This window comes from Amphiura filiformis, chromosome 16, assembly GCF_039555335.1.
Source record: "Amphiura filiformis chromosome 16, Afil_fr2py, whole genome shotgun sequence".
Lineage (NCBI taxonomy): Eukaryota > Metazoa > Echinodermata > Ophiuroidea > Amphilepidida > Amphiuridae > Amphiura > Amphiura filiformis.
This window is the reverse complement of record NC_092643.1, coordinates 28,556,786-28,582,170: the sequence shown is the minus strand read 5'-3', so window position 1 is coordinate 28,582,170 and position 25,385 is coordinate 28,556,786. Positions and strand designations below refer to the sequence as shown.

At 35.7% G+C, this 25,385-nt stretch overlaps 1 protein-coding gene across 2 annotated transcripts in view; it reads right to left on the bottom strand.

Moving 5' to 3' along the window:
- Nucleotides 1-405: 405 nt before the first annotated feature.
- The window catches only part of LOC140135837 (BTB/POZ domain-containing protein kctd15-like), a 30,146-nt gene continuing 5,166 nt past the window's right edge, over nt 406-25,385 (bottom strand). Inside the window, exons 2-3 of one of the 2 annotated variants that reach the window (XM_072157476.1) lie at nt 15,742-16,051; nt 406-2,492 (exon numbers count right to left, since the gene is read on the bottom strand). In XM_072157476.1, coding sequence (XP_072013577.1) covers nt 1,614-2,450 — 837 coding nt within the window. In that variant the 5' untranslated portion in view covers nt 2,451-2,492; nt 15,742-16,051 and the 3' untranslated portion in view covers nt 406-1,613. Of the gene's footprint in view, nt 2,493-3,155; nt 3,634-15,741; nt 16,052-25,385 lie in introns of those variants that run through there. The other variant, XM_072157475.1, reaches the window with a different exon arrangement.

The window sequence follows — 25,385 nt, the reverse complement described above, 5'->3', positions numbered from 1 at the left end:
ATTAGTTTTTACATTATATTGAGCGTTTCAACTCATAATATCAAATCTGTGGCATATCAGTAATATTTACTAGAATGTACAATAATAATTAATATTATTAACAATATTAAATAACAAATTTGAAAACAAGAAATGTTAGATTTTACATTATCTATAATTCTACAAGTGTCAGCTGTTCGCGTACAGTGAAAGAAATTTACGAAAATAAGTGATTCGGATAGAATAATAATGTTTAAAAAAATTAAAATAAACATGTCTTTTCTCTTTTGGGAACATTTTGTACTTAATCTTACAATGAATTTAAATTTCACAATCTCTCTGGGTTGATAAGATTACTAGGAATCCTGTAGGTTAAACATTCAAGATACAATTACAGCAATTTCATTAAAAAAAACACCTGAAACTATGCTCTTTACTTAACGTCGCTGCTTCTAATACCGCTGGAGTATTTAAGGCGACGGATCCAGTTGAGTAGTCATGTTGGACACAGTAGTTAAATTCTTTAAGTGCCTGCTCGGATGAACATGACAATGACGAACAATACGTTATGGGTTTCAGATTAGGCACTGTATGAAATTGATTACTGTCTCATGCATGATCGTCGAACTGGAACCGTCATCTCACAATGACAATGGTATTGCACACGACGTTTTTAAGTTGAAACAAAAATGAAAGTCAGAATTTAGTTAATTAAGTTTAGTCCGTTACATGATGCACCATTCCATGCAATAGGACATGTTCCGTATGCCATATCAGTTTTAAAACAATAACGTTTGTATGAATGACTCTGTAACATCATTAGTAAATCTAGTCGTGTCAAAACACATTCTAAGGTGAAAATCATTGTAAGGTTAAATAAGCATAGTCCATGCTCTGTTTATCAGTTTGCGACACAGAAATATTTTAAGCACACGTGGGTAAACCACTATACTGATAATCGACAACTGTATGCTAAAATCATGTAGGAATAATAAAATTAAGTCAGGTTCAAAAGTTATACAACGCAATCTTATCATAGATTGTTCAAATCTGATGTGAATTGATTCCTTTATATAGTTACGGCTATGTACAACAGGAAAATAAAGGTGCAAATCTCAAAACACAGTTTTTTAAACACACTAAACTGGTTGATCAAATGTATACTTTAATGTTTAGACTTTTTCCGAATTTTGGACGACAGAAATGTTTTCAACGGTTAAGTCTGCTTACGTTGTACTTGTCTATTGAAACCGTCGATTCCTTAAAACCGTTTGGTTAACAAGTGTATTTCTTTAAAAATAATTCGTCCATTTGTTTGTTCTAAGTCATTTTGATGGTCTTTGGAATCTATAGAAATTACCCAACTTCATTTGATTCTGGTTTAAATCTAACATAATTTCTAATTTAAACCGGTTTGTTATAAATTATAGTTAATACAAACTTTCCATCGTTGATACGGTATACATTTAAATCACCGTGACGAGAACGTAAGTAACATACATGATAAAAGTGAGAAAACGTAGTTGAATGAATACGAACGGGAGTAATAAGAATTAGTTACACGGGTGGGTAGAAGTATGGGGGAGGGGAGGGGAAGGGGAGGGATGGGGGTTAATGTACAGATGTATAGAAGATCAGCATCCAGGACTTCTGCTCATGACGTATTCACTGAATTGTGAACCTTCGATACCGCCACCACATGACGCAATCACACCAAAGCCACATTGCATGAGGCGCTGCAATACTTGTACAGTGTTCAATTTACAGTACCCATTCAAAGGAAATCGAATCACATAATTAGACTCTTGTGTCCAGCCTGTGTTTGATGAATTACAGATTACGCTGCCCACCTCTGGGAAGAGCTCGTGTATGAGGTTCTTATCGCCGCTGAGACTTATTCTTTCACCACAGTCAGGGGTAGTGTGTACAATGATACAATCTCCTCCTGCGCCTAATTCTGTCTTCACAGTAACTCCTTTCTCTTTCTGTTTGGTCGCTTTTACATTTTTCATACCCTCAATCACATCCATCATATCGCCAAGTTCATAATATCGAGCTTCCTCATAAAGTGCTTCATATTCATCGAAGGAATCGGGTAACAACAGACGCGATGACCGCATGAAATTCAGAATGTGTCTAAACAGATGACCATCTCTGTCGATGAAGTAATGCTGCTTGAGACTATCCAGCACAATGGGGATAGAACCATTAAAAAGCTTCCCCAATTTGGAATCCGAGTACCTTGTCAAAGTCTCCAGTGAAGACGTATAGATCTGACCACCTACATCAATGTGCACTGGAGCGGTAAATCGGCTATTAGCTGCTACTCTCGGTACTCCAGATGGATGAGAAGATGATCCAGAGCCATTGTTGTTATTGGTCGCAATGCTTGAGCTACCCGATGTCGGTACTGCTGATTGAGAGGTCGGGGGTGGCGTTCCCGAATTGCTGTTCGGTGATAGCGACGACATAACATGAGCTTTGCAATGATGCGGCGGTGAAGAACACCAAGCCTGTTAAGTTAAAAAGAAAAAAAAGAAGGATGAGAAACCCAAATGAATTTGAATTAAATAATACCGATATCATGGGGGTGGATTAAGTTACTCAAAGACAATCCACAAGCACAGTATAGCATCTGCTACTTAATTTGGTGCCTCTAGTGATAATTAAAGTGCTAACATTCGCGCAGATAATACTGGAACATTTTTTCTTATTTTCGAAAGTGCAAAATCTCTCTGAGGGCATTTATTTGAATTATCTGCAACAGAGCATTTGACATTGATCTCAACTGCGCATCTCTAAAATTAAAAAAGGGTAATATAAAAAACTAACTTGAAGTCAGAAATCCAACATTCGAGCTGGTAAATATTAATTAATACTTTCACAAAAATCACATTGATGCTGAAAAAGAAAAGACGCTACCAAAATATCAAAAGGCACATCACCACCAGAAAAGACAATAAACGTTTATAAAACCGATGAGTATGATGACAAACACAAGCAAATATAAACTACCCATTGGGAAAAAACACGACACACGAGACACTTAGGCATCCTGTAAAATAATACGCCAATGTGATGACAATAATACCAAACAATCTGCGAAAATAAAAGACAGATCTGAAATAAAAAATCATGTTAGATCCAAAAACCATGAGAATTGTTTCAAAACTCACTTTAAACGCTCTCGGCCTGGTGATCCCGAGACAAGTGAACTCGGGATATTTAGTACAGTCAGTGACCATTGCAGACACAGTGTTCAAAAGTGATTGCTCGCTATGTACCAAATGAAGAATACACACACTCACAAGACACCTTATAAAAAGGTGCCCAGAGGGAACTTTATAGTAGCTATATGCCCCGCAAAACAGTTCCCCTATTGGTGAGAATGTAATTACGTCATTCAACCAATTTTAGAAGCGCGTTTGTGATTGGAGGTACACGGGCGGCTGCCCCGAAGCGCTACAGAATTAGTGCCCTGTTACCAGTGATCGTGCATAGCAATACTCATAAAAAGGCTCACAGATAATAAAACGTGATTTCGTATCATACAATATTGCCGCAATGCTTTTCAAGAGTCTTAAATTCGCAACAAGGAAATATTGTGTTTTAAATATTTAAGGTGAGCGAGGATTCCTGTCCGCACCTCCTAATCCATGCAATCTTGCTCGAACATGATTACCAGATCTCTAGTATTATCACATTGTGCAATAATAACTAAGCCCCTAAATATCATCGTATCCCAATCAGACTCCGTAGCTTGCCGCCAGGGGACCTTAACTAACGTTCATATATGCCATCCAACCATGTAATGAAGCCGACAATTAAAAACACTAAAACGGTGTCATGAAAATGCTTTTAATGGCGAACCTGTTCACCGAGCAGACTTTAACTAGTTGCTTCTATCTGCATGCTTAATTGAAATTATCCGAACACCGCGAATTTTTACCTGACTCCTTTGACACAGAAAACATGAATATTTGCTGTCTTTTAATTTTTTCTTCTTCTTCAAACATCAAGTCCTGTTTGCCTGTTGCGAGGCAATGGTGCGAATTAAATGATAACCCGCGGGAATTTTGGGTTTCGTACTTCATTGGTGTGGGTGGGTGAAGCAGCAAAAACGCTCTGAACTGGACATTTTAGGCAATCAGCGGAAAATGTGCAAATGCAGTATTTTATAGCTGGTTGTCCTGCGACATCAGGCCCGTAGCTATATAATGGCTAGTATCTTTCTACCTAGGCAATGCATTATGTCACCGCAATATCCATTATAATATCGGGGGTTTGTCGGGTCGTGTTTCGTTAGCGCGATACCCGTAAGCGATGATAGGGGCCTTGCCATAATATGTTATATTTCTTATATTTTTAAGCCCACCGAAAAACGCCTGAAACGAGGAGGATTATGGGTAATCTTACAGGATGTGATAAAAAATTCTATGCATTGTGGATAAAGCATAAGAGCTACAAGCAATGTATGTAAATTGAAGAAAAAACATAACTTATAACTGTACAGATGTGATATTAAAGAACAGTTACTCACGGGCATATGAATAATTTCATAGTTTTTGATATGTGAAGAATATTTGAAATTTAAATATTTGAATTGAGAATGACATTTTGCACAGAAGCTCTTTTTGGACGTAAATGACTGATATATGGTGAGAAAGTAAGTTTTCAACTATCAATAGAAATGCTATATTGGATGGTGAATGACGTTTTAGGAATGTGGGTGTTGCGAGAAAAAACAGAAACACAATAATATATGCTGTTTCTATTTATTTACTCATTATTATATAATGATTTTGACTCATGACTTCTACAATCTGATGACTGTATTCAAAACAAAACAAGACATATTTGACTTAATTTCATAAATTAACCCCAGACTGAATTAACCCACTGAGCACTACCTGCCGATCTAACATTGCCCCGATTTTTGTGTGTGTTGAATCATTCTAACAATGTTGCTGATTGGTTCAATTAATAATGAAAACTTCTTTTTTGACCAATCGGCAGGTAGTTCTCATTAATTTCATAAGACTAAAGAGAAACTGAAACAAAATTAGCAAGTGGTATATAAATTAGGAGGATTTTACTAATAGTTATCCGTTGATCTTTTTCATATTGTTTAAGTGGTATTAACCCCAATCGCTCAAAGATCTGCTAAATCGGCATTATCATGAGCTTTAGTGGTCAAAGCGACCCTTTTCATTTTGGACGTTATTTGAAAAAGCAGGTGCAGATTTAACTTACGGTGACTTAAACGTTCTTGTGAAATCTGTAATCAGTGCAGTTTTGTTTTACAAACACATACGTAAAATTAATAGAGAAATAATTAGGATATAATCAGCTGTATTGAATAGTACAAGTCTACAATTTGTATTTCTTCACTAACAGAGACGATTCATTTACATGATTTGGTGTATCCTTCCTGGAAGAGAATACCAAACAAATCCCAACTCTAATCCTAACCCTAACCTTAAACCTAAACCTACCCTAACCCTTACCCTAACCCTAACCCTAATTCCTAACCCTAAACCTAACCCTAACTCTAATCCTATTAGTATTTCGTGCTTTGTTCGGACACCGGACTACTCCAATCTTCCTCAATACTTATCCCACAGAGATAAACCCTAATAAATGTATCAAATATGAATTATTCGATAATTGCTATTGTAAAATGTAAAAGACTTAAGTCTCGACCATCATACCCAGCTTTAATTGTTAGGAATTAATTGACCTTTAGCGTAGACAATTCCTTGTTGTTCATAATTAATATGCCTTAAGACTCAATTCTGTGGAGGATCAGCCATTTATATGTCTTCAGGACTCGTGTGTGTTAATATAGATATATTTCATTTAGTTCTTACTCAGGTAATTGTATATAAATCGTGATAACACTTGCACGTTATCTTCATGAACATACAGCGCACACAACCTCTGATCCAAATCGGCCTACCCCCAAGCAAGTCATCTTTTTGTATTTGTTACAGATGTACCTAAAAATACTTGGAAATTCACTGGTATTTCAAAACAGGGCTAATCCTTTTCTATTTGTTGTCTAAGGTAATATCATAGCTCTCTCTGATGTGTGTAATACTTTCAGTTGGAAGTCTAAAGTAGATATATTAATTGTATTATAAAACTAATTTAAAAAGAGTTATTCCTTCGTGTAACACGAAATTAGGTTTAGGGGTAGGATTATGGTTAGGGTTATGGTTATGGTTAAGGTTAGCATTAGGGTTAGGGATAGGGTTAGGGTTAGGGTGGTTAGGGTTAGGTTAGGGTTAGGGTTAGGGTTAGGGATAGGGATACGGTTAGGGTTAGGCTAGGGTTATGGTTAGGGTTAGCATTAGGGTTAGGGATAGGGTTAGGAATAGGGTTACGGTTAGGGTTAGCATTAGGGTTAGGTTTAGGGTTAGGGGTAGGATTAGCTTAGGCTTTCTTACACGAAACAATTGCAAAAAATTACTAACATAAATTACATGTACTTTGTAACTTTGGGTGAAACAAGTTTATAAATTTATCAATCAACTTAAAACGTCCTTCATATGGATTACACTTCAAATGTATCAAATTGTCACGTTCTGTTGTTGGAATACCTCTTCACGAAGTTCATAGTTGTTAAATGTTCTGATGGGTAGTTTTGTAAAACGTTTTACACTTTACGCTTAATATGTAGTATAATCACACTAATACGGTAGTTTACCAACTGTGTCTATCGAAATACGTGATACCATCAGTGGTCCAGAAAGCATAGACAAGATTATGTCACGCGATAATGATCCATTCCACTTAATGTAATGCATAGTCCAATTATAAAAAACATAAAAAACTATACATTCTGTTCATTTAAACTTTATGCAATATAACAAATCAGTCCTAATAATCTTGTGTTAAGCTCACAACACCATCAACACACGTGGCCACAACAATACCGTACACAACTCATACTATTGCAAAGCAGTTGATTGTTCACACAATATTTTGTAGCCATTTTAGGATAACTCGTGTATTTTGAGAATAAAGGATACTTAGTGGATCCAATGTTGCATCTAATGTGGAAGAAGGTTGCATATTTGTTATAACATTGTCTTAACTACATTTTTGTTCACGATTAATGGAAGTATTATGTTTATGAAGTGCCATTCTTAATGTTGTTCTTATAGAAACAAAGGAGGTAAAACATTTTACATTGGTCTTCCAATATAAACTACTTCTTGTAAACTTCTAAAAGACATTAATGTTAAGTTAATGAATAACTTTGATAGGAAGATGGTCTTCCAAATCTCGCTATTCGCAATAAGGGCGCCGCCAGCAGATTTGCGATAATAATCGTGATGTATCATGGGAAAAGGTCGACATCAAGTCCGCGCAATACGAATATTACCATGCTATTACATAGGAACACGTGACAATATTAGTTTAGTCAAAATAAAGGTGTTACACGCGAATCGATACTCAATAATACTTAATAATGTGATTTGAAATGTGCACAATTAATTTTTTCTCTATCGATTTGCGTGTAATACCGTTATATTGACAAACTAAAAATATTGTCACGTGTTCCTATGTAATAGCATGGTAATATTCGTATTGCGCGGACTTGATGTCGACATTTTCCCATGATACATCACGATTTTCCCATGATACATCACGATTACATCGCAAACCGCTGGCGGCGCCCTTATTGCGAATAGCGAGAATTATAAACTACTTCTTGTAAACTTCTAAAAGACATTAATGCAAACTTAATGAATAACTTTGATAGGAAGACCAAGAATAAGACTTACAAACTCCGATATCGTTCTATAAAGAGTTAATAGCAAAATAAGGAACACGACCAAGCGTCTGAAACAGCTCCAGGAAAGAACAAACTTCAAACTTGTTCATATTTACTGTCGACATAACTCCACCTCGGTACGCAATTACTAGTTGCTTTCTCCCGACAAACAACAAACATAGAGAAGGGTATACTAGTAACATCTCTACCAATCTAAACTATCTCCGCTAAATTGATTACATTAGCAATCTTCTTTTTTTTACTGACTTAATTTGGTGTGTGTTATCAAACCACCCCTCTGATTCACCTTTACTCCAATTCACTTTCCATTCTTATTATAACTCTACAATACGTAATTAATTTCATTGCCGATATCCGTGACCCATCTCTCTTCCTGTTTTTCATCATATTTTCCCCCTCATACAATCCACGAAACTCGTCTCCCGGAATTATACCATCACCGAAAATTCTCCTTTTTCATTCGATGTATTTTTCCTCCAGTGTACCCTTTCGCAAAATACCCAATCGTACAGAGATATTTCGCTTTTTATAACTATTGAAGTTCCCTCTGTAGCTTATAGCTAGCTATAGCTCCTTAAATTTCATCTTATATACACGACGCCTATCTCTTCAAATTAAGATGTCCCGCGAGTCTTTGAAATGGATAGCTTTCTATTTTCCTGTTACTAGAGAATAAATCTGCAAGTTTTCTGTGAGGCTGCTTTAGTTGCTTCATCGTGTCAATCGGTTACTTGATATGCATTCGTATGGGACACCTTATCATTGCATCGTCAAATTGCGTTAGAATGGGGTCTTTTTTTTCATTGGTCTTGGCGCACAGATTTGGATTGAAATCAGATAAATGCCAAAATCTTTGTCTGATGATTAGGGATTGGGTACAGATAGGGGGTAGAGTACAGACAAACATTTGTAAGGGAAAGGGTTTAATAGGGTTGTTTGTAAGGGTACTCAGTGATAGATAATGTTAAAAGAATACTCCTGATATACTCATATGCAAATGAATAGGAAAAGATAACAGGACTTGAGGATAAATACTTTTTAAGCCCCGACGATAATGACGAAGACATAATTGCGTTAATAAAGGTGTCACGTAAACTTTCTACTGCAGGTATGTAGAATGTGTAGGGTGTGTTGTTGGTTGGGTGAGTGGGGTGTGTTTGTATCAGAGTGTGGGATGTGTTTGTGTGGATTGGGGGTGCATGGGGTGCATTGCAGAATGCCCATTGATGTTGCATACATATTATATTCTGTAGAAGTTTTGGTGAGACAGAATTGAAAAATCTGTTTATGAGGCTATTAATCTTACAAGCAAATGAACAAGGATTTTCAATTGTTTTCAAAGGCTTAAAAATCCGACTTTGCTGTTGTACAATTCTTTAAAGTATTAAGCCCATATCTTACAATGCATGGAAGTGACTTCGCTGTCGAAGTTATGTAATAATCGGATTAACTACCATAGCAATAGATGAATACAATAATTGAATAAATCGCCCTGCACTATAAGCAGGTTGCACTCATCACATGTGTATGTCTGCAATCATAGATTGAATACAATACCACTCTATTCAAAGATACTAATCTTATAGGTGCGAGTGATTGGCATTTCTTTGACATCTATGGTTCAATGCATAGGTACCGCGTGAGCGTGGTAGTAGTGCAGGGCGATCTATTCAGAAATTGTATTAATATATTGCTATAGTAATTAATCCTGTTACATCATCACTGCGACGGCGAATAGAAGCGCTTTTGAAGATGATGAAGCTTCAAGTTAGCGTATGCAAGCACGCTTAAGGCAGCTATGCAACCTTTCCAACTCCATTTAGAGCAGCTATTCACCCATAATTTTATCTTCGTCTCGATATACAATCTGAATTACTTTGCTCCATCAATCAGCATATGGCGAATTTCCGTGATATGTTTTTACAAAGCTCAAAAAACTAGGCTCATCTCACTTTATTTTATAGAGCGGATTCTAAGTGTGAAATGTTAGCTAACACCCCACCATTCCTAAGGTGTCGGATACGCGGCAAATCTTCAGGGCATTATGATTCAATCGCTGCTCTGCCTGCCTCAATACCTGATCGAGAAATTGAGATATTTTGGCATTTCATACTAGATATGAAAATTAAAGCATTTTTTTGTTTTGTTTTGTTCTCCTAAAATTGGAAGATGGAGTAGATTGGGAAAAATGTAATTGTGCTATTAGATTTTGGAAGTTGAAATCTTAAAATCTAATATGGTGTTTGTTTATACTCTGATGATATGTGTGGTAGGTGGGTGTGGGGTGGGGTGGTGGTTGTGTTTGGAGGGGTGGAGTGTATGTTGGGTTGGGCGCACGTATGTACCTGTGTTCGCGTCTTGGGCGAGGCATTACCTTTTAACGACACCATTGAAAATGATTTGCTTACGAAGATACGAGTAGGATATATGTTGTAAATTAGATATGTCATTTTAATAATAATGTCGATTTTCCACATCCAGGGATACCGCACACTACTAGCATATATCCCCCACAAAGTAGAAAGTAGCTGCAAATAAAAAAGTAATTCTAAATTGACCAAAAATATCCTCCATTCAGATAGCCCCCTATAACTCATCGGTTTCCATAATTCTTATCCGTTTTCAACGATGAAATTAATGCCCCTCGTCTGAACACGCATTCACTTCCCTTATACATGTACACAAAAGAGACATGAATGCTAATGAATTGAGTCCAGCAGAGACGGGAGGATCATTGCACATAGGGGTTATTGTGAGTGAAACGTATTGTCATTGGGTGTACTACAAATATTCTTTTGATACGAAGGTCATTACCGCACAAGTCTATTGTCATCCACGACAGAGCACACATATCAGATGTTTCTAGAAGAAGGCATAGAGGGCTCCAGTTTCATTTTAATGAAAAAATTACCAGATTTCCGTGGAAGTTAAAGCCCTGAGAGCCACATGTATTATAATATGTATTATGGAGAGCATGGTACCTACTTGTGCAACTAAATAGTTAAGCAATATGATAAAAAAAATGGCGCAAAAATGAGCCTAGCGTATCTGCAAAAAATGAGTGCTTGTGTGTTGTTGTATTTTTTGCTATTTAAATTCAAAGTTTGTCACCTACTGCACTGATGTTTGCATCTCATTCAGTTTAGTGGGTCTTCCGGTGTAAGAATTCAGAAATATGGGTCAAATTATCTGAACAAAAGATCTCATGAATTAAACCGTTTGCACTTTTTCTGTCAAAGGACAATAATGCTCGTCTCATTTTGATTGGAATCATTCCATTTAATAAAAATCCCAAATAGCTTTCATGTCAGCGTTATTTGAGATTTTACGGTAACAGCAATAGCAGCAAACCAAACAAATCAGGCGGGAAATTGGAACAAAACAAATTTTACCAGGAACTAAAATAGATTTGAAATCACTGTTCCCAATTACCGCTATCGTGCCTCTAAAAAAGCCAGACTGTTTTTTAATAATACTAATTTTATTATATTTTGAATGCAATGCCACCATACGGCTTATAATGTAACAGTTACGCTATTATTGAATAAAGCATACTGGTATAGGAAGCACGTACTGAAACGCAATATGCCTGGACAAACAAATGGCCACCTCCTTGTAAACCAGTTAACCAGCTTTCAAAAAGCAACTCGTGTTGGGAATGGTAACGTAATATACCGAGCCGTATCCTTTATTCTCAAAATACATGAGTTATCCTAAAATGGCTACAGTGAACAATCAACTGCTTTACAATAGTATGAGTTGTGTACGGTATTGTTGTGGCCACGTGTGTTGATGGTGTTGTGGACTTGACACAAGCTTTTTCATTGATCCAGTTATTAGGACTGATTTGTTACGGATATTTTGACAAAGGAGTTGACTCAACATGCTCAATTCTAATAAAGTAATATCATTGAGATTTGTAAAAGCTTTTATGGGGGTAAATATTGAGGGTTAAAGTTCAAAACGTAAGGTCAAATGAATAAATTAGATAAGTAAATATGACGAAAGGAAACCAATAAAAATTCCTTTAAAAAAGGAATGGTGCGCGAAATAACAAACAAAAATACAAAAAGATCAAAAAGATGATGAAGTAAAACTATGAGATTATTTTATAAATCAAAACTGGATGAATAATCTACACCATGATAAAACTATGAGAGATAAACAATTCCAACTATTCGCAAAGTTATACACCGATTATTGGTGATAAAAACATTCTATTTCCTACTTTAATATAAATCAAACTTCAGGACAATACGTATCAATCTTTTAAAACTGCTTTTCAGCAAAATGTCTCGGTTTTTTGTCATCATTTTAAAGATTGTCAAGTTAGTATACACTTCTTGATGCGGCAGTGATCAATATGCAACCCACGTGTATGTATTGATTACTGTGCAAGCAATAGTTGTCTGTCTTGCGTTTTGGTTCTTTTCCCGGTGCGATAGTTACCCTAAATACCCAAAGTCAGACCAGGCAGAATCTAACATGGGCGATGAAATCTAAAGATATTGTAAATCGAAAAGATACCTGGTTAGGATAGACGAGGTTTGTTTCTTACTTTTTCATTATAGACAGGCTGGATGGATAAAATTTGAAATGAAAAATGTAAAATGAAGGGAGAATAAGAGTAAACAGGATTATGATTTTATCATTGTGTTTTACAGATGTTTTGTTTTATAAATATAAGTAAAGTAATGTCATGGTCAACATGGCACATGTCTTATTATCATGGTTATAGCAGATGAAATAGAGGCTAACGTGAGTCGAATATAGTACAGTACACTATTTCATTTCGCGGTTCCTTCAAACTTTATGTTCTAACCAATTGCTTACCATGCTAAGCTTATATCAAACGGTCATGGAATGAAACGTAATTGCACAGCTTTACAATGCAACATTGTATATATCCCTGATATAACATGATGTCTACAATTCAGGAAATAAATAGTTGGCACACTGCACTAAACAATGGAAATGCGTGCCCTATCAAAATTGGAGAGGCGAGTGAAACATGCATGCAATATATGTGAAGTACAGACTCTCCCCTATATCTCACCCTTCCCCTCCCCATCTTTCAATGTTGGATGGTCTCACGGACCTGTTGACAACATAGCTTGGTCCAACATTGAATTGGGGGAGCGGGGCAGAGATATACCATAACACAGGCAAAGTGTGCCAACCTTTTTTTCCTGGATTGTAGCTATTGTAAATGGAAGAGACTTGCTATAGTCAAGTTTATTAAATACATTTTTTTTTATAGATGGAAGCTTTACAATCTGTTTGAAACACCTACATGAGCTACTCAACTAGCAATATGGTACAGGTCTTAATATCAAATTTGATATTTAATGATATTATTTTCAAACTAATTGGCCAATTTATTCAATGTTTTCATTGGCATGGTGCTCCACGTAGTATATCTGAGCAGGTAAAATAAGGGCTGGCATATTGCCCTTTGCTCTCAATATGCCTCATGCAAATGTAAGAAATCCATAGCCTGGAGCAGATTAGACTATATATAAAACTGAACTATTTTCTCCTTTCATATATGGATTTCAGTATTTAAACAGGGGAAAGAACAATTTCTGTAAAATACTTTTAGGGCAAAGAAACTATTTTCTTAAATATCCTTCCAGAAAATCCCTTAAAGCAATATTATAAGAAAAGTTCAGGCAACCTAGCCACAAGAAAAATCTTGTTTAATCCAATGACCACTTAGCCCTGATTCAAGTCAACAAAAACTATAGTAATTGGTAAAACCTATTGTATGTTTCTGAGTCACTTTGAATACTTAGGTGTAGCAATGGTAATATTTTTCAGACAAAATGACCTAAAACTGTCCCTAAAACTGTCTCGCACCCGGCGACAAAGTTCAATAACCTCTACGAGAGAGTTAACTCTTTGAACCTGCGCTTATGTTGTCTAGCATGAGTTCATTTACTCAAATATATTCTAGAAATGTTAATGTATATTAGCTTAAAAACGACGTCTGGGAAGATTAGTACAGTCATGTATATGTTTAACACCCGGGGGGGTACTCAAGTTTGGTTTTGGTAGGGACGTGCCGCTGAGAATTTGAAAGTGGACCCATAAATATACCAATTTTTCAAGAAATTTGGACCCATTGATATACCAAAAGTCAAAATTTTCGGCCGAATTTAACCCAAATTGTCCTAGTTTTTACAAATTTTCCCAAAATTTTGGGAAAATTTTGAAAATTTTAGCTAAATTAACGAAAAATTGGGCTATTTTCCGAAAAAATTGAGAAAATTTTGAAAAAGGACCCATTCATATACCAAAATAGGCTTTGAAAAAGGGGTCATTGATATACCAAGAGGCTGAAAATGCTACCCATATTTGCGGCACGTCCCCGTATGGTCATTTGTACTGAGAACCCCCCCCCCGGGGTTTAACATGTAGTGAAAGGATATACGACGAAAGGGTTAACGATCTTGTAGTCGCTGACATCTCGTACCGGTAAACATACGACAAATATTACAACATAATAATACACCAGGTTTGCCCTACTTATTTACTAGACGAGATATAGTAGAGTCATCCATACAATGGTTTTGAATTTAAACCGATCTGGATTTGATAAATCATGACGTGTGACGCATAGTGTGCGCATCTTGTGACGATGCGTTTAGTATGGGTGACTTCACACTAAACGCATCGTCACAAGATGAGCGCACTACGCGTCACACGTCATGATTTAGCTAATCCGTATCGGTTTAAATTCAAAACCATTGTATGGATGGCTCCACTATAACTCGTCTGGTAAAAAAGTATTAGGCCTAAGATACATTTCATCCGGATTGGCCCTTAGTATATCTCCATCATATGAACAGCTCAGACGTACATAGATTCAGATTGATTCGAATTTTCACACATTGTGTAAAAATCCCCTCATAGTCTGTATGTAAGACATAACGAGGTTCAGATTCTATTAGGTCATTTATAAAGTTGAGGTGAATTAAATATTAGGTAACGCAAATTGTCAATGTTCATTTAGATCCATCGGATGACGATATATACACACAAGGAGGATTATTACAAAGCGGCGGGTTGGTGTTCTAGATCACGGTGATAGTAGCTAACATTTCAATATTGTGCTATGAACTTTGTCTTATTTGCGCTTCACATTGTTCATATTGTGGGGTTGATAAGATGTCTATAAAATAGTTTTTCTAAACGTTAATTTAAGGTGATGTGTAGTGAAAGATGCTCGTCATACAAAGAGCATGAAGAGGACGACACCATGTCACAACATTATCGGAGCACTAGTTCAATGTTTCTGTAATAGGAACAGACTAAAATTGAACGTTTAGTAAAAATGTATCTGAATACTAGTACTCAGGATACACAGATCCAGACATTTATACATCTTGTGTACAGTACCATGTCCAGAAGTTCACTGTTAATCACACTTGTATGCATTAATAACAACTATGAAAGAAAACGTAGGAAGCACCAAGCAAATCACAAACCAGAATGCATTTATAAATGAATGCTCTACTTGCACATGTTGCAGTGGACTGGATACGTATGACTCAATAAAACAAATGGATGTGACTCGACTCGACTATTTCAATCTCATCATGATCATCAGTGACTCGACTAACTCGACCCAACTCGACCTAAAATTGCTCCAAATACTTGACTCGACCAGAATTGTCATGGCTCGACTTTAGACTGCTAAACAACAAAACAATCAAACAATTACGTTGAAATCATAATTTCAAGCAATAAAACACTAAACATAATATTGGATTACTTGATACTGAACTTCTTTTCCTCATATTATTTACAGTGCAAAATTTGAGTATTATACGGTGTTCCATAGATGCCAAATTTAGCTCGTGCAAAAATAAATGTATTTGTGCAACAATCTGGCCTCTTTGGGACACCGTAGCATTATACTCGGATACACAACTTTGTTATTTGTTAATATTCACCTGTTTGTTATCCGTTTCGTCACGTGGTCTTTTTTCTATGTACTTGTTGTACTTCCTGCGAACTAGTTGGCATATTGTTGGTGGCTACAGGACGGTCAAGTTGACCACTAGGTGGACTACGATTCCGTGATTCCTCTACGGCTGCCAGGATGGACACTATACAATCCTCACTAGGAGGATCACTATAAGAAGCCGGTGGGTATATGAATGAAGCAGAAGCACCTGCTTGAAGCTTATTCCACAAAGAGAATCTTCCTCAATACTCGGTTAATGTATTCGTGCCAACGTAGCCAACTGTTTTATCGGCAATCTGTAATGATACACCATAAAGTAAAACGGGTTACCAAATTGTTAAATTACAGATCTCGTGATGATTTCATTAAAATAAGTTGAGAAGCATATAATTATGACAATTGTGAAAACAGTGTTGAGGCTATGTTTATTTAGGTCAGCTCACAGTGTTCAAAAAGCTTCAAAACTAGTCTCTCCTCCCAGAGAGAGACCCGTGAATGATACAACCCTCACGGCTTTCATTTTTTGTCTTCACTTCTTTCTCTAAGCTGCGAAAAAAGGCTTGGAGAGTGTGGAGTGAACAACAAATAGAACTATGCTATCAGCTTTGAGTCCAGTTTTAGCGATGCCATGGGCATTTTTAAATATTTTTTAGATGAATAGTTTACCATACCAATAGCCGTATTACACCTAGCAGAGTTTTTGGTTGTGTTGACCTACTTTGTAATATCATGTACCTCCTGAATTCACCGCATCTTATCTTTGTAATGAAATCATGAAGGCCCTTGTAGGATTGTAAAAAGACACCATAGGCATACATCTGTTATACAGGAGCAACAATGGGGCAACAGTGTCAATGGCAAACTATACAAGACTTCGACAACACTCGCATCTTTGTTGGTAATTACAATGACTTTAAGTAGCGCTATTGATACTTGAAAGTTTTCAGATTGAAATTAATATTCAAACATTAGCTGCTGTTATGATGTTTTATTGTCGCCAGCTTTAGGGATGAAATTAGCGCAAATTTGAGGGTAAATAAAGGTTCACTTGTCATGCTTGTGGAGCAACAAGTAAGTAGTATTAGGTAAATGTTACGATTTGATGTAAGGCCTAGTACTTTACAAGTGGCAGCTCAAAGGTTTACAATTATTGTTTCCTTCAGATATACCGATTATGGTTACCTGCAGTAACAATGGTGAAAGTTTTAGCGAAAACGTTCTGAGTAATCATGGTATTAAAACTACTGAGAAACAATTATTGTATACAAACCACAAATACATGCACACAGGAATACTGGGAAATACTGTTTGTACAGTGTCTTAATGATCTCATTGCAAAATAGAAATCTAACTCAGGTATTGGTGACCTTCAAATCGAGTTTATATCATGACATAGCATACTACCGTAATATATAGGAAATAGGCAGGACTTGCACATTGTGATGAAATCATGAAGGCCCTTGTAGGATTGTAAAAAGACACCATAGGCATACATCTGTTATACAACAGCAACAATGGGGCAACAGTGTCAATGGCAAACTATACAAGACTTCGACAACACTCGCATCTTTGTTGGTAATTACAATGACTTTAAGTAGCGCTATTGATACTTGAAAGTTTTCAGATTGAAATTAATATTCAAACATTAGCTGCTGTTATGATGTATTATTGTCGCCAGCTTTAGGGATGATATTAGCGTTTCACTTGTGGAGCAACAAGTAGGTAGTATTACTAGTAAATGTTAAGATTTGATGTAAGGCCTAGTACTTCACAGGTGGTAATTCAAAGATTTGCAATTCACTATGGACCACAATAGCCTCATCCCAATGGCATAGTCCAATAAGCTTAACTACATAATAATAGTGCAAAATTTGACCTCAAATTGCAGAGCATGAGCTTTTGTACCCAAGTCTTCAAAGGTCATTCAATAAATGTACAAATTGGGGTTTAAGAACTGTGCCCCTGATAGATGAGCATGTTGTGGATCCTAGTGATTATTGTTTATATGCCGATTTTGGTAGATATGTTGGTGCAGTAACAATGGTGAAAGTCTTAGCAAAAACGTTCTGGGTAAGCTCAGTAAACTACTGAGAAACAATTATTGTATACAAACCACAAATACATACACGGGAATACTGGGAAATACTTTTTGTACAGTGTCTTAATCTCATTGCAAAATAGAAATTTAACTCAGGCAATGTATTGGTGACCTTCAAATCGTGTTAATATCATGACATAGCATACTACCGTAATATATAGGAAATAAGCAGCACTTGCACATTGTGATGAAATCATGAAGGCCCGTGTAGGATTGTAAAAAGACACCATAGGCATACATCTCTTATACAACAGCAACAATGGGGCAACAGTGTCAATGGCAAACTATACAAGACTTCGACAACACTCGCATCTTTGTTGGTAATTACAATGACTTTAAGTAGCGCTATTGATACTTGAAAGTTTTCAGATTGAAATTAATATTCAAACATTAGCTGCTGTTATGATGTTTTATTGTCGCCAGCTTTAGGGATGAAATTAGCGCAAAATTTGAGGGTAATGAAGACTCACTTGTGGAGCAACAAGTAGGTAATATTAGGTAAATGTTAATATTTGATGTAAGGCCTAGTACTTCACAGGTGGCAGTTCAAAGGTTTGCAATTCACCTATGGACCACAATATCCTCATCCCAATGGCATAGTCCAATAACTTCAATTACATAATCAAAGTGCAAAATTTGACCTCAAGTTGCAGAGTATGAGTTTTTGTACCCAAATCTTCAAAGGTTATTCAACGAATGTACAAATGTATTGGGGTTTAAGAACCGTGCCCCTGATAGATATATGAGCATGTTGTGGATCCTAGTGATTATTGTTTCCTACTGATATGCCGATTTTGGTAGATGTTGCTGCAGTAACAATGGTGAAAGTTTTAGCGAAAACGTTCTGGGTAAGCATAGTTAACTACTGAGAAACAATTATTGTATACAAACCACAAATACATACACGGGAATACTGGGAAATACTTTTTGTACACTGTCTTAATCTCATTGCAAAATAGAAATATCTAACTCAGCCAATACATGGGTGACCTTCAAATCGTGTTAATTTAACGACATAGCATACTACCGTAATATATAGGAAATAAGCAGCATTGGCACATGGGAAGTTGTATTCCAGAGTGCATAATTCTACTTTGCCAAAGGTAATAACCATATTGGAGTGTACTACAACAATAAGTTACAAGATGGGGCAATCTTTTTTCAAATGTTTATTCTACATCTTATCACTACTTAAAATTGAAAATTTATATCAGCTTAATAATATAATATAGGCTACAGGTTAGTTACGATAGTTTATTGTATTATGTCCTAGGGGGCTAGGCATATGGATGGATTTTCACTGTTTAATTATGGAATGTGTCTCAATGTTGGTGCAAGTAAGAACAACTTAACTAGTGAATAAGATTTCGTTGTTTTAACCAGCAGTTTAGTTGTCATACTCATAGTTGAACCGACTTTGTATCAAAATGACCCAGCGTGTTGACATACTAAACACAATCCACAAAGTAAATACCCCCCCATTTACGAGACATAACTCAAAATCTATCCATCAAACTGAAATTGCAAAAAGATATTCCGTTGTGTTCTGCAAATGTTGATACCTCATTTGTCTTAATAGTTTAAAATGTATTTCCATGGTGACCCTTCGAATGATAAAGATGCAGATTTAAAAGTTGCACCTAAACCCATTGAAAATGTTACTTTTGTTGCTAAAATTACGCACATGCCCGTCACTGGTCACCGCTTGACCAGTCATGTACACTGACTGGAGTAGCTTTTTAGTGCAACTTTTGATTCTGCATCTTTTTGTATTTTGAGTCAGACTATTCAGACAAATGAGATATCAAAATGTGCAGAACTAAAATGGGTTTCTTTTTGTTATTTCAGTTTTAAAATTTGATGCATAAATTTTGAGTTATTGTCTGGTAATAAAGGGCACCCTTTTGTGTTTACAACGTAGACATCTATATAAAAATACTGATTCATTTGGAGGCATTACCAATTATCAATTCTATTTTCTATTTCACAGATTGGCGATTTAGTTACAAGTTCTTGACCAGCCCACCACATTATTGACCATGCTTATGGTCATTACTAGGGGGAATTCTTACACTAAGTACTTTCCTTGAATAAAGATGTATCCCGGGGGGGCCACTCAAATAAGAGAGTGTACGCATGCGTGACCAAATTTTTTTCGAACACCCCTAAACAAGTTTTCCTCTGTGAGCAAAATGACCCCCTAAGCAAGTTTTTAGCGCGCTTTCCCAAAAAATTTGACCCCCTAAACAAGTTTTTGTCTAATTTTGACCCCCTAAACAAGTTTTTGTCTAATTTTGACCCCCTAAACAAGTTTTTGTCTATATTTGACCCACTTTACAAGTTTTGATGGATTTTGACAAATTGAACAATTTTTGTAGGCCTAAACTTGCCATTGAACACTAAGTCTACCGGATATACCCCCCCCCCCTCCGGCGATCCGGTATACCATACCACTTTAAAATATAAATAATGACATTGACACAATGAATTCAGAGTGTAGGCCTATACGTACCATGAGGTCTTTCAGATTCGTAGCTTGTTACATGAATCTGATTGGATTCTCGTAAAGGTTTGTGAGAATATAAAATACCAATACACAGCGTAAGTTATCCAGAGGCAACATTATTAACAGTATTCACATCGTAGTTGGTTCCGAATTCGGCACCTAAAGTTGATTATCGTGTCCCGGTATTGTGTACCCTTTTCATGCTTTACTGCAAATATAATTTCCTAATGTAATCCAGAGAAGGGGAACTCACAAATCTACCAGCAGGAGTAGTAAATAATGTGAGGAATCTATAATAAAGGTCCTAAAAATCTTTTTGAAATTCATGATATTTTCGTTTGTCTCCCCGTTTGTCCACTGAACTATATACCCATCACAATAATTTTATATGACGTCATTAATTATAATTAATATGCACGTTTTTTTAAAAATCTAAACGGTATTTTTACATAGAAGTACGAGGCCATGGTTAAATCACATGTAATACGTCATGAAATATATTTGCATAACATAGTGACACTTTAGGTTTGGATACGAACGGGGAATTCCGGCACTGGAATAAACTTTTTTCGGAATCGGAGTTTCAGCAGATTTGAAAAGCGGATTAAAATGGTACCCTAAATGCGTTACAAACGATTTTAAAACTACCCCTTTTCATGAAAATCGCCGTTTTTTACCCCCTTAACGCGTCACGCGCGTAACGTGCCCAACCAAGAAAAAACACCCCTTTTCACGCGTTTTTTTGGTCACGCATGCTTACATCATTATATTTGAGTGGCCCCCCCGGGAGATGTATAGGATATTTACAAAACCTCAACTGCAATGGTATTTCACCATTGCATGCCCTTATTAGATGAATTGGGTCAGACATTTGTGTGGGCATCCATTTCATATGCAATACAAATGTTACACGAACATGTTTCCTATTGTTTACGCGGGTATATCTTTCAAAATGGCAAAATAATCCACAACGATATTACACAAAGACAGAATTTGCACGTACCATTAAACAAATAGAGGTTTCCATTCTGATTAAAGGCCTATAAGCTTCCAGCAATAATCGTCTCACAGACGCCACTATCTATTCATAATGCACTTACATTCCTACAACATCAATTTTACTCTTTTTTTCTGACCTATATCCTACCTTACTACTCTGGACACAGAATTTTTATTTTTATTTCTTCCTCCAGGTTAGAGAACGCGTCTTTTTACATTTTATAGAACAAACTACGTCATATCGTCTGTCCAGGCCAATATATGCAACACAAATCGTCTGCCCAGCCATCAAGTACATGATATTTTTTCCCGCCCAATTTTGATGCGCAGTGTTTGATAATCGACCGGTTCGGCCATCGGGGTATTTTTCTTTTTGCATGGAGTTAAGGGCAGTAACAGTTGCCACTTTAATACGGATGATGTTGCTCATAAAATGCCTCAAATCATTATTATTATTAGCATACTGCTTTGTTGTTGGAAAGACTGCTGTTTGAAGGCTCATTGAAAGTGCGCGCACAATATACCGGTATACAACCGTAAACGATAAACTCTTCTGGATAATATAAAACCACAAATTTGATTCCGTTCTATGATTCTTTTCTCAGCCGTAAGAAATCAAGACGACGCACTAGTTTGATCTAGGAATTGGTCCGGAAAATGCATCTGTTGAACAGGACTTTGCCCTCAAATCAGGCGGAAAATATAGCGAGTGCCGTATCACGGTTACTTGAAAGTAAAAGAGTTAAAAAGGTGTGAAATTTATAGTGTTGGGCATAATGCACTGTTAAATTATGTTTTGAAGTAGTGAATAGACTCCTATGGTGGGTAAACGGATTATTAAACATGGTGCACGTGGCTGTGAAAAAGAGACTTTTTAAGTTGCAATTATTGTACCTATTGTTCAAATTGTGCAGTTTTTTCTTATGTGTTTTGTAAATTGGTGTTGAGTACTTGGAAAATCAAAGACACTCAATTATTTATTTGTTGCAAGTTAATTTGTGACCTTTTGACCAGAGTTGTGAAAAACAGTTACCTTTTTTTTTACTTTTTTTTAAAAAGTCGCCGAACTTAACATATTCCATTGTTTATTTGAATCTAAAAATTAGCATTAGGTCTATATCATGATAAATAAAACAGAAATAATTTTCAAATACTAGTAATCTAAAAGTGCTTTATTAAACTCAAGCAACTTCGTTTGAAAAATTAAATAGTACTAGCACTAGGACCCACAACATTCTCATCTACCAGGGCACAGTTCTTTAACCCTAATACATGTGTACATTCATTGAATGACCTTAGAAAATTTAGGTACAAAAACTCATATTCTGCATCTTGAGGTCAACTTTTACACTATGATTGTTTAATTGGGGTTATTGAACTATGCCTTTGGGATGAGGCCATTGTGGTCCATAGTGTAGGAATACCCTGCTGTTTTCATTGAAATATCAGCATGAGCATGAGGTACAACTTATCACATATCATAAAATAGCTGTAAATTTAATATGCGTACATGTGTACAGTAAAGTTTCTTTCTGATATATTTTCTGATTAATCTTTGAAAAAGTAAAATATAGACTCTGGCCTGCTCCATATTGATGAAATATCAAGGTTCATATTTTAGATTATGTGCAATATAGAATGTCTTGTCCTAGAATGCAGAATTTGGCAAATGTCTATAGGGCAGCTATTACAAATAGGGTGTTCTTGCCTCCTTGTCTACCTCCTCAATATCAATGTCAATCAATGCTAATTAATTGACGTTTATAATGTTATACCAAGTTGTGTAAAATCTTATAATTGAACGGGCACACTTTTCAATTTAAAGTTGTAATTAACTAGATAGTGAAAAGTCATAGGCATAATGGTTATTGTTGCCCCGTAGACTGTGCCCACTGCAAAAACAGTGTTTAGTAAGTGAAGGCAAGAATGTGTTTAGAAACGTTATGTTTAGAATATGGATGTCAGATGTTTAGATATTAAACACCATCATTGACCAATGTTCAGAAATTTTATACATGATGTTTAGCTTCTAAACGTGTTTACAAAGTGAAGGTAAAATTGTGTTTAGAAAAGTGTTTAATTTCTAAACACTGTTTTTGCAAGCCCTTAACGATTGCTTAAAGATTATATTTGTCCATTTGGCTACCCAGCTGCTATTGTTATTGTGGAGCCCTTAAGATTAGGTACCCAACTGCTGAGTTATGCTGTGATTTTGTTGATGTTATAGCAGTGAAATGGTAATAAATAAATAATTATGATACGGTAACAGCTACAACCTATTAACATACTAAACAATTAACAAAAACCGTCTTTACGTTATTTTATTACATATTGTGTCTTGTCCTTATTGTTTTATTGATTTAAGATTGAAAATTAAAATAAAATACGTGAATTGAAGATAAAGATAAATAAATCTAAAATAAAACAGAACAGCTAATTTAATGCAAAATCAGTTAATACAAGGTATCAAATATGTAAATTTGACTTAAATGAAGGTCACTAGGATGAGCTCGTCCATATGCAAATAAGCAAGTGATATGTTACTGCTGGGTGTCCACCATTGATTGGCTTGATAATCATAATAGCTTCAAGCATTTCAAACGGCCACTAAATGGAATGGAATTCTCTTTCATCATGACCAGACAGAACTGCACAATGCAATAGAGAACACTGTCAACATCTCAGGAACAGAACGTTTTCCATGTTTAAAACACGTACCTTACTTGTACTAGTCAAGAGGTCATGTCAAATTTTATACGTTGGTGCTGTACCATGATGTCGTTTTCTGGGACGTAATTTGTGTAATTATATTCCAACAATGAACAATATTCAAATTTTGATAATTATTACGAGTTTTCAATTGAAATGAAAGATATATATTATTATTATTAGTATGTGATTATATTATACGTGTGTCTCCATCAATGTTTATACAGTTTTGTTGTTTATACAATCATGTAGCGAAAAAAACAAGGCCAATTCAACAAGAATGTTCAAGACATTCTATCCACATAATTCAGTCCCCACACCGACACCATACCCCCTCTTGTATGACTCCTCAAAAACACCAACCCACCCCACACACCCTTGGCAGATATGAATTTCGAGTTACTTGTATTATCCACCTACTTTTGTGCATAATTATGTGTATCCACCTATTATTTATATACTTGAGTATTATGATAATAGCATTACATTTTTGACATATTTAAACATTAATTTATTTGACATACTTAAACTTATTTGCTCAAAGCTTTTGACATGACACAGAAAGCAACAAGGTGTCAAAGGTTCCAATGAAGATTTCAACTGCTTCCTTTAACATCAAATTTATTCCTTTGCAGTGTCAAAACATTGAGCAAATAATGTTTAAGTAGGCCTATGTCAAAAATGTAATGCTATTATCATAACACTGAAGTATAGGCTAATAGGTGGATACAAATAATTATGTACAAAGTAGGTGCATAAGTTGTAATACGAAATTATGCAAGGGGTGCGTGGGGAAATGGGTGTCAGTGTTTTTGTGGGGGAGTCACAGAGGGGGTATGGTATTGGTGTGGAGACTGGGGATGTGTGTTATTGTATGTGTGTCGCTAGTTTAAATTGAAACGTACAAATGTAGTCTAAATTGCTATATGGTTGAAGATATTCATTCTTCTTATAAGAATATATGATAATGATAATAAAAAAAAAAAAATGATGACGATGATGATGATGATGATGATGATGATGATGATGATGATGTTGTTGTTAAGGATGAGGATGATAATGATAATAATAATAATGATAATAATAATGATGATGATGATGATGATGATGATGATGATGATGATGATGTTGTTGTTAAGGATGAGGATGATAATGATAATAATAATAATGATAATAATAATAATGATGATGATGATGATGATGATGATGATGATGATGATGATGATGATGATGTTGTTAAGGATGAGGATGATAATGATAATAATAATAATGATAATAATAATAATGATGATGATGATGATAATTTAATACAGCAAAT